Genomic DNA, 9,931 nt, shown 5'->3' with positions numbered 1-9,931 from the left:
TATTGATATTCAATATTAAAATCAAGAGTTATTACATTTTTCTAAATCAGAATATTCTTAATTTTCACATGTTGGGTTAGAATGATTTTATTACAAAATAATAGATTTTTTTTAAATGAACTTATAGAAAATTTCCCCTTAATTTAATATCAACTTGTCCGAGAGAAAGGCCACATTCTTACCGGCCTCAAACGTGTCCAGCTCGACTCTTCTATTTATCTACTTGATGAAAATCGATTTAATTTTTTAAAAAAAATCAAAATAAGATATAAAATCGTAACTTAATGGGGGAAGTTTGTGAAAAATCCTCAATCAAAATATTTCTTTGGGTTCACTTCCTACCCACAAAATTGTGGTACACTTCATGTGGAAATGTGGTACACTCAAAATGTGGTACACTTCATGTGGAAATATGGTATACTTCATGTAGAAATATGATACTAAAAAAGTACTTAAGGACTGAACACAAAACAAATCGACGGCTGGGGACTGAAGGCCAATTTTCCGTAACTTTAAATATACAGAAATATAAACAGTAAAGTTTAACCAGTGATATAATTTATCATTCACCCCGAATGTAGGAAGCAATATATGAGTACGAACGACCGAGACGTAACAACCGAACTGTTGTGTTGTGTCATAGTAAATGTCCAGTAAACCAAATTCTAAGATGGCGATAAAAACTATAAATTACGACTGGAATGATTTTTGAAATTAGATATAATATAGTTCAAATTATAATGCTTATGCTGTATAAACAATAATTGGTAATAAAAAAAAAACAGTAACCCTAATTCAGTCAAGATTTGGAACATATTATTTAGCATTTAATATGTAATAATCCAACTGATTTGAGTTGGCACTCTCAATCATACCGCAGTCTACGATCCTAGGCTGGCTACATTCTTTTACTAATATAATTGAACAATAATTATATATAAAAAAATCATGGAATATAATTGAAATATGGGATAAAGTCATCAACAATTGGATTCAATAATTATTTTGTTGGTAGAGATAGTAAGCAAATAGTAAAGCTAGCTAGAAATCAATGGGCATCGGTCCGGCATGCCAATCGTCAGTAGAGACGGCAATTAACCGACATCGAAAAATTCGATACTGCAGTGAGTGTGATATCTTGAAGTATCGTTTGATTCGTAGTATGAGATAAATAGTATGTAAATAAATTATATTTTTAATAATAATAAATAAAAATGATAGTTTATATAATGTGTGATTTTATTGATTAATTTGAGATAATATGATATTACCGTTTTATTATTTTAAAAATATTTATAAAATATTTATAATATTATTTATTAAGGATAATATTGTAATTTCGATTCAATGATTTGATTGATGTAAGATAAATGATTGGTAGATGGATAAATAATATAGTGCACTAAACATGAGATTAGATTGGATAAAAATGTGGATAAAAATATAGATAAATAATACAGCGAACCAAACGGTAACTTACTGTAAATCCAACAATCTTGATTGAGGTGTGTTTTAACATAAAAAATAAAATGAAATTTTTCTTATTTAAATAATCATTGTAACTTGTTATAAAAATCTTATAAAGATTTATATCTGAAATTTTTAATCTTAATATAATCTCTACATAGTTTATAAAACTTAATTAATATTTAATAATATTATCTAATAAAAAAGTAATTTATATATATTCGTATTAACAAGTGCATGTACCTCGAACAAAAAAATATATTATTATCACCAATGGATTTGGTACGTGTTGGGGTAAGTAAAAAGTAGTTATAAATGTTTGATCGGGTCGTACGTAATAGATCAAACTAAGTCTTCTATATTTATTTTATGATAAGGAAAAAAAATAAATATTCTTTATTTTATTTTAAGCAAAATTTTAGGTGAAACGGTCTTACGGGTCGTATTTGTGAGACGGATTTCTTATTTAAGTTATCAATGAAAAATTATTATTTTTTATGCTAAGAATATTAATACTTTTTATTGTGGATATAAGTAGAGTTGACCCATCTCACATATTAAGATCCGTGAGACGGTCTCACATGATACCCACTTTTTTTTTTTTTTTTTGTGTGTAAAATCCAAATAAATCGAGTTCAAAATTTCCAGAAAAATAGGGGACACATTTACCTCCCTTTGAGGCCAAATCTCCCTTTTGTTTTTCTATATTTTTTTTAAAATAATGATTATATATTGAGTATGTCTCTTATGAGATAATCTCACGAATATTTATCTGTGAGACGAGTCGATTCTACCGATATTCACAATAAAAAGTAACACTCTTAGCATAAAAAGTAATATTATTCATGGATGATCCAAATAAGAGAATCATATCACAAAATACGACATGTGAGATCGTCTCACATATTTTTGCCTTATATATTTTACACGTTCTATTTTATATTGACCATAATAAAATATTAAAATAAAATTACGATTCTTATCAAGATATTATATTGATACTTATTTTATTTTATGAAATACATTGATAACTAGATAAAAATTTAATTAATAAATTAAAGATAAAAGTTATTTAATTTTTTTTTTGTGTGTGTGTTATAAAATGAGAAAGGAAAAAAAATGTTGTAGTATGATCACATTCAAATATTGTTTTCGACCTCGAGAATTCTAAAATTGCGTGACACAAAATAATTATCAAATGTTCATAATTTTTCTTATCAAAATAATTTTCAAACATAAATTTTAAAATACAAGTGGCTTCGACTCATTAATTAGAAAAAATTTAAACTCTTTAATGAATTAGTTAATAATAATAATAACAATATTTTATATGCGACTAAATACATGTAGTTGTAGAGTAGGTCTCATGTGAGACCGTCACACAGATCTTAATATATGAGACGGGTCAACCCTACTCATATTCACAATAAAAAGTAATACTTTTAGCATAAAAAATAATATTTTTTCATGGATAACCCAAATAAGATATCCGTCTTACAAATATGACCCGTGAGACCGTCTCACATAAGTTTTTGCCGTAGTTATAATAATCAAATAATTTTTTTGAAATTATTTTGAGTTTATACAATCATAATTTGTGTTTCTTGCATTTTTTTTGGTTCAAATCTTCTAATTTTTCTTGGATCAATCTTCGTTCAAATCTTTACTTATTAAAAAATCAACATAGAAAAAATCTTGGAAAATTACTCAAAAGGAATCATGATTCTTGGCTTAATCTCTCCTACTACCCAGTTAATCCCAGACAAAAATCACATGTTTGTCCAGAGGGATTTAGACCCACTCATATCCCAGCACCCTTCCACATGGAGGAGCGAGAAAAAGCCTGCAAATGCCCTGCCCCCACCTCTTCCTTCATCTCTCTTCCTCTATTTTTTTTCCCCTAATAAAATAGTAATTGGATACAAATTTTTCTTGAAAATTAAAATATTATTCTTGCCAACTTTTTTGCTCTGTTTATCGTATTCTTGTGTCCTCGTGGAAGCTGGACCAAGGACCATGTTATGTTTCATTGAACAACTGACCATCCAAGCTTTAATGGGCCGTCTTAAAAAATTTTGATTTTTGAGGCATTCTTGTTTAAGGGATTTGACAATGGCGCTTTGTTTTGGATCTGGGAAGATTTTTCTTGCTGTAATGTGATGGTTTCTTTAGTTTCTTGGGTGGATGAATGTTGAGTATTGTGCGGCCGGTGAGAACTTTGTTCTTCGTGGATAACGCTTAATTTACTTTTTCATGATTATTGCAAGTGCCTGTTTTGGCTAAAAAATCTGATTTTTGTAATCTGTGATGTCTTTATTCTTTTCGTTTTTGGACTTTGATTCTTGGAATCAAAGTGAGATAATTTGGGAAATCTTGGAGGCTTTTGGGAGATATTTCTGTATGAAAGCAAGATTTTTTTCTACGGTTTCTGTGGAAAAGATCGAGTCTTAATGTGTTGACCAGTACAATTGAAAGAAACCATTTTCAGGGGAGAAAATTACTTGTCAAATGTGTGAATAAGTGTAGTTTGTAGAGATTATGCCAGTTTATTTCTTCTTGGGATGGTTTGTTAATTTACTATCTAAACTTCGAAGCTTCATTTTTGTTTCTAGTTTTTAAATTCAGAGCTGGTGACTGATTCTTCTTACCTTTTGGATGATGTTCAGGGATAGGGGAAGTATATGAGACAAAATGGGAAGCTGGGTTTGGCTTTAAACCAGAGGACTTAAAGGCGGAGGACTTTAAGGGGAAAAAAGGTGTGATTGTGACTGAGGGGTGTGAAGATGGCAGCAAAGCTTTTACAGTCTTTGACAGATGACAATTTAGATTTGCAGAAGCAAATAGGATGTATGACTGGCATATTTCAGCTGTTTGATCGGCAGCATATGATCACCGGCGGCAGGCGAATTGTCGGCCATACGCCGAAGAGGCTTCCTGCTGGTAAAGATTTGTTCTCCAGCTCTACTTGTAGTTGATTGCCAAGAACGGTCTTATAGATTAACTTTCGATAATGTCTTGTAGGAGATTCTGTTACTGGTTTGATGACATTCATAGTGAAGTAGTTTTTGTGTGGAGTACTTTAAATGGTTTCAATTTGTGTTACCATCAGGAATATGAATTTGTGGACGATAACAGTGTTTAGTCTTCTTAAATTATGAAAATGATTTGTTTTAAGATCGGCCATGTTGGTTTAATTGCGGTATACCTCATTTTTAATGTTATTGAGTTTTTGCAGGAAAATCCCACTTCAGTAATGGTAATTTAGAAAGAGATTCTTCCAGTGGACAGCTAAGATCTGGATCACTGGTAAGATTTAAGTGTTTACTTTAGCCGAGGGGTGGATATGAACTGAATGTTTTGATTAAATTATCAAACGAGTTGAAACCATGGATCTGGTTGGATATGTAATAACTTGCGATGCTCTTTATCGAACTTTTTAGGATGAGACTGTGATTCTAGAATGCTTTTATTTTCATCTCAAAGTGTCTTTATCGATCTTCTCCACATGCCATAGAGTAATCGATTATGGAAATTACCGGTCTCTCTGAAATTCGACCTTTTCCATGTACCAAACAGGAGAAATACTCAAACAAGAATGTACAAGAGAGACAAAGAGTATTCGCCGAATCGGCCAGGGCTTCATTCTCATCTTCTTCCCGCTCATCCTCTTTTTGTTCCCTCGATTGTAACAGAACTACTCAGTTAGAACCAACCTCCTTTGATGGAGTAATTTTCACGGAAACTCCCTCGAGGGATTCAGCTATGAGCCTGCAGGATTCATCTCCTTACTTTAGTCGGCAAGTAATTGATCTCAGGCATTTAGTGAAGGATTCCATGTACAGGGAAGTTCAGGGATCATCGGTTAAAGCTAAATCCACGGAGGCAACGGATAATGTAGCGAAGCACAGAGGCTTATCTAGGCCACCTTTAAAAACTGGTGTCGGTTCCCATGGTTTATGTCCTGATAAAAATTCAGTTACGACTGCTGATCTCAAAGAGTCTCTTAGAGTTCTAGCTAAACTTCAAGAAGCACCTTGGTATCATGATGAACCTAGAGAACTTTCGAGATCAGCGTCCTACCACTCGAAAGATGGATCATCATTTCCGATTTCGAAGGATCTCCCTCGGTTTTCTTATGATGGAAGGGAAATGAGCCGGGCTCATGATGTTTCCAAATCTTCCCTCAAGCTTAAAGACCTTCCGAGACTTTCATTAGACAGTAGGGAAGGATCATCGCGGAGCCTGAAAGCTGACTCAAAATCAAACTTTTTTGTGAAAACATTGCAGAAGGAAAGCAGTGAGGTTGATAGAAAGACTCAGAATCTGCAACAATCTCCTGGAAACCAAGCACGACCTCCCAGTGTTGTCGCAAAGCTGATGGGTTTGGAAACACTGCCCGATTCAGTCTCATCCGGTGAAACCAATGTGGGTTTGAGTAGGAGTTATCAAAATGAAGATTTTGTTAATGTTTCAAGGTCCGTTATAAACACCGATTCAAGCAAACCAATCCAACTATTGACTTCAAGTTCTTCGAAAAACTTGTGGAAGGAGCCTAGCTCACCACGAATGAAACCAATGTCGCGGTTTCCAATTGAACCTGCACCATGGAAGCAGACTGATGGAAATAAAAGCTCTCAAAAACCAGCCTCCAGAACCACAAAAGGTCAAGCAAAGACTCCAAACACCATTCCTACTGTTTACAGTGAGATTGAGAAGAGATTAAAAGATCTTGAATTCACACAATCTGGAAAGGACCTTCGAGCACTTAAACAGATACTTGAATCAATGCAGGCAAAGGGACTTTTAGAAACCGAAAAGGAAGTGCAAGGTTCAAATTTTACCAGTCATAAAGATCATGAGCAAAAAATTTCAAGTTCGATACATGATTCTAGATTATTGAACAGTCGAAATTCAAAGACGGATCAAATTCTTGCTTCCACAAAGAAGAAGGTAGGCTCAGGAAGAAATTACGAGTCACCTATTGTAATCATGAAACCAGCTAAGCTTGTTGAGAAATCTGGTATACCTGCTGCTTCTATGCTTTCACTTGATGGCTTTTCTGGTCTGCCCAAACATCAGGATAGTAACTCTGTTGAAAGTAGGAAGGGCTCAAGCAGTGGCAGAATGACTAACGATTCCGCTTCTAAATCCAATCAACGAGAAAATTATGTGACTACCATCAATTTGAAAAATGACAGAACTTCGAAAGCCGCTGAGAATTCAACAAGTCCCCAACAGTCAGCTAAAGATAACAATGCAATTTCAGGGAAGAGTTCAGGATTAATCAGCCCAAGATTGCAACAGAAGAAAGCCGAGCTGGAAAAAAGAAATCGACCACCAACCACCCCTCCTGATTCAAGTAAGTTGAGAAAACAGCCAAACAAGCAACAGACCGAGTCTGTTTCACCAGCTGGAGGACGCAGGCCAAAAAATCCCAACTTTCATACAATCGAGGAAAAACCTAGTGAAATCTGCGTCCAACCAAGGATTTCGACTTACCGTGAAAGGGAGAACTTAGTTCAACTAACCGACAGTACCGTACATCAATCAAGAAGCGCAGAAGTGTTTGGTTCTGAAAAATCTCCTAACACATGTGATAGGCAGTATCCATCCATGAAGGCTTGTGAACGTGTGGTATCTGGCTTGGCAGAAAAGGTTGGTTGTTAGAACTATCTACATCCTATCTTAAATTGGTTAAATATATTCTTTTAGTTACTTATTTCTTGATGTGATTGTAGAAATCTATCCTAACACTGAACGACGAAGAAGTAGCGGAGCTAGCTTGTGCTCCTACCGAGTACTCAAGTCCCATCTCTGTTCTTGATAATGTGGCACTTAAAGATGATTCACCTTCACCTGTGAAGTATATAGGAAAGACCCTCAAAAGTAATCGACTTTTAAATTGAATTTAAGCTTAATTATCTTTTGTAAATAAGCAGTTGATTGAATCAATATATTCTGCAGTTGATGTATCCATTTATGCAGAGAAGAATACTAACGCGGTTCAAGGAAGTTCAATGGCTAATTGTGGTTTGAACTCCATAGAAATGGGTATCACGTCTGAAATGAACAGAAAGAAACTTCAGAACATCGAAAATTTAGTCCAGAAGCTCAGAAGGATCAACTCTAGCCACGATGAAGCTCGAACAGATTACATCGCCTCTTTATGCGAGAACACAGATCCGGATCACCGATACATTTCTGAGATTCTATTAGCTTCAGGTCTCCTCCTCCGAGACCTCGGAGGGAGCCTGATAAATTTCCAGTTCCATCCATCCGGCCATCCTATCAACCCTGATTTGTTTTTGGTCTTGGAACAAACAAAAGCAAGCACATTACTGAAGGAAGAATGTAGCAACGGAAGGACGACAGCTCAGATGATGTCCATAGATAAATTTCATCGAAAACTAATTTTTGACACAGTGAATGAGATTCTTACCCAAAGATTGGCATTTTCTGAGCCATGGCCGAGGACACTTAAGCCTGCAAGAAAGGCAGTGAATGCACAGAAGCTTCTCAGAGACTTGTGTTCCGAGATTGAAGGGCTTCGCACAGAAACTTCAAAATGTGGTGGCTTTGATGCAGAGGACTACGGATGGAAAAACATCTTATGTCAAGATTTGATTCTTCGGTCTGAAAGCTGGACAAATTTCGATGATGAAATCTCTGGTCCCGTTCTTGACATTGAACGTTTGATTTTTAAGGATTTAGTAGACGAGATCGTGATCCGAGAGTCTACTGGACTGAAAACGAAATCCGGCCGGCATAGGAATCACTTCTCAAAGTAACTTATACCCTTTGTCTGGTGTTAACATGGTTCTTGTACTGCGTGTTTAACCATTCAAATCATAAAATGTTAAACAACTTATTGTTGCATTGTAAAGGAAATCCTTCTGAGTTTGTTGTAGCATATTTATAAAGTTTTACATTGTTACTGCACGTTATTCAATATATTACTTTGAGTGGGATGAACTTAACATGTTTTCTCGTTTACATACTAATCATCGTTGTATGATAATCATTATTCTTTCGTCTCAAATATAAAAACTACATCTGTTCTGATTATAAGTTCAGTGTCTATATTGAGTATTATGCAAGGTTCTAAAAAGCGTGAAGCGCGTCGAAGCGCGGATGTCGAGCTCCAAGCTTTCCAAGCTTTTCAAGCTTAAGTGAGATTAACATTGCTTAAGCGTGAAAAACATTTTTTATTTTTAGTGTAATTGTAATTAAAATAGATAAAATAATACATAAATATGATAAATTTAAGTCTGATATATTAATTCTCATATTTATAAAATCATAAAAATCTCAAATATAAAAACTACATCTGTTATGATTACAAGTTCAGCGTCTATATCGTGGAATTAAAGTCAATATGTGTAGCATAATTATTCTTAAATTCAATTATCGTGGAATTTAAGTCAAACGATTGGATGATAGAAATAAGAACGTGAAATTTCGCGCCAAAACTTACCTTAGCTGATTGTATTTTAGTCACAGTCGCGACATGAGAATTTTGAATGGGTCTCAAATTTGGGCCTAATGGGGGCCTGTGAGTTTCTTGGGCCTGAAGTCTTTTTATTTTCAGCCTGTTCAACAACAGAGGCCCTATATATATATATATATATATATATATATATATATATATATATATATATAAAAGATGGATTAACATAAAATGACTACAGAGAAAATGTAAAAAAAAAAAAAAAAAACAAGAGAAATTGTTCTAAACAATCGAAACAAACATTTACTGATTTTCTAAAATAATCAAAATTAATCAGTTTTGATTATAAAATAATGAAAAATAGCATTGACGAAAACATTGTTTCGATGGCGAACTCGAACAAGGATTTTATATGTTTGAGCAATACATATTTGATCGTCAATTTCGTATTTTCTAAATTAGTTCTTAAAATAAATGATGAGTTTAGTTACATGTTCGATATGTCAATTGCCTTGATATATTGTATATTTAATGCATGATTAGAACTATAAATGATAAATTAAATAATGTAGATTTTTTTAAAAAAATGTTAAATTGGTGTGATCTAATAAACTATTTGATGTTCCAAAAGTACATGCCACGATGAGATGGGAAAAAAGGTCTGTGCAGAAATGTAGATGTTAAAGACCAAATAATATATTTATTTCATAAATTCGAAAAAATAAATTATTCCTAAATTTATTTAAAAAATTTCAAATTTGAGACGAGATCTTAAATTAGGGTTGCAAACCCATCAAAGAAAAAAAAAGGGTTTTCTAAAAGGGGAAGTTGATGAAAAATCTCCAATCAAAACATTTCTTTAAGTTCACTCCCTATCCACAAAATTGTAGTACTATGTCATACAAAATGTGGTACACTTCATGTGAAAATGTGGTCCTAAAAAAGTACTCAGAAACTGAATACAAAAAAAAATCGACGGCTGGAAATTGAAGGTCAATTTCTCGTTTCTAAAATCTA

At 33.6% G+C, this 9,931-nt stretch overlaps 1 protein-coding gene across 2 annotated transcripts; it reads left to right on the top strand.

The window, feature by feature from the left end:
* The first annotated feature begins 3,252 nt into the window (after positions 1–3,252).
* On the top strand, positions 3,253–8,418 carry LOC140803301 (protein LONGIFOLIA 1-like). 2 transcript variants are annotated; one of them, XM_073159112.1, is made up of 6 exons: positions 3,253–3,676; positions 4,134–4,407; positions 4,703–4,773; positions 5,044–7,122; positions 7,206–7,353; positions 7,453–8,418. In XM_073159112.1, the coding sequence occupies exons 2-6, from the start codon at positions 4,251–4,253 to the stop codon at positions 8,253–8,255; spliced, it is 3,258 nt and encodes a 1,085-aa protein (XP_073015213.1). In that variant the 5' UTR covers positions 3,253–3,676; positions 4,134–4,250; the 3' UTR covers positions 8,256–8,418. The 2 variants fall into 2 exon arrangements, with proteins under 2 accessions (XP_073015213.1, XP_073015212.1); XM_073159111.1 differs by having other exon boundaries at positions 7,432–8,418.
* The last annotated feature ends 1,513 nt before the right edge of the window (positions 8,419–9,931 follow it).

This window comes from Primulina eburnea, chromosome 10 (genome assembly GCF_022965805.1).
Source record: "Primulina eburnea isolate SZY01 chromosome 10, ASM2296580v1, whole genome shotgun sequence".
Taxonomy (NCBI): Eukaryota; Viridiplantae; Streptophyta; class Magnoliopsida; order Lamiales; family Gesneriaceae; genus Primulina; species Primulina eburnea.
The sequence above is the reverse complement of the archived record's forward strand: the minus strand, read 5'-3'. Positions and strand labels throughout refer to the sequence as shown.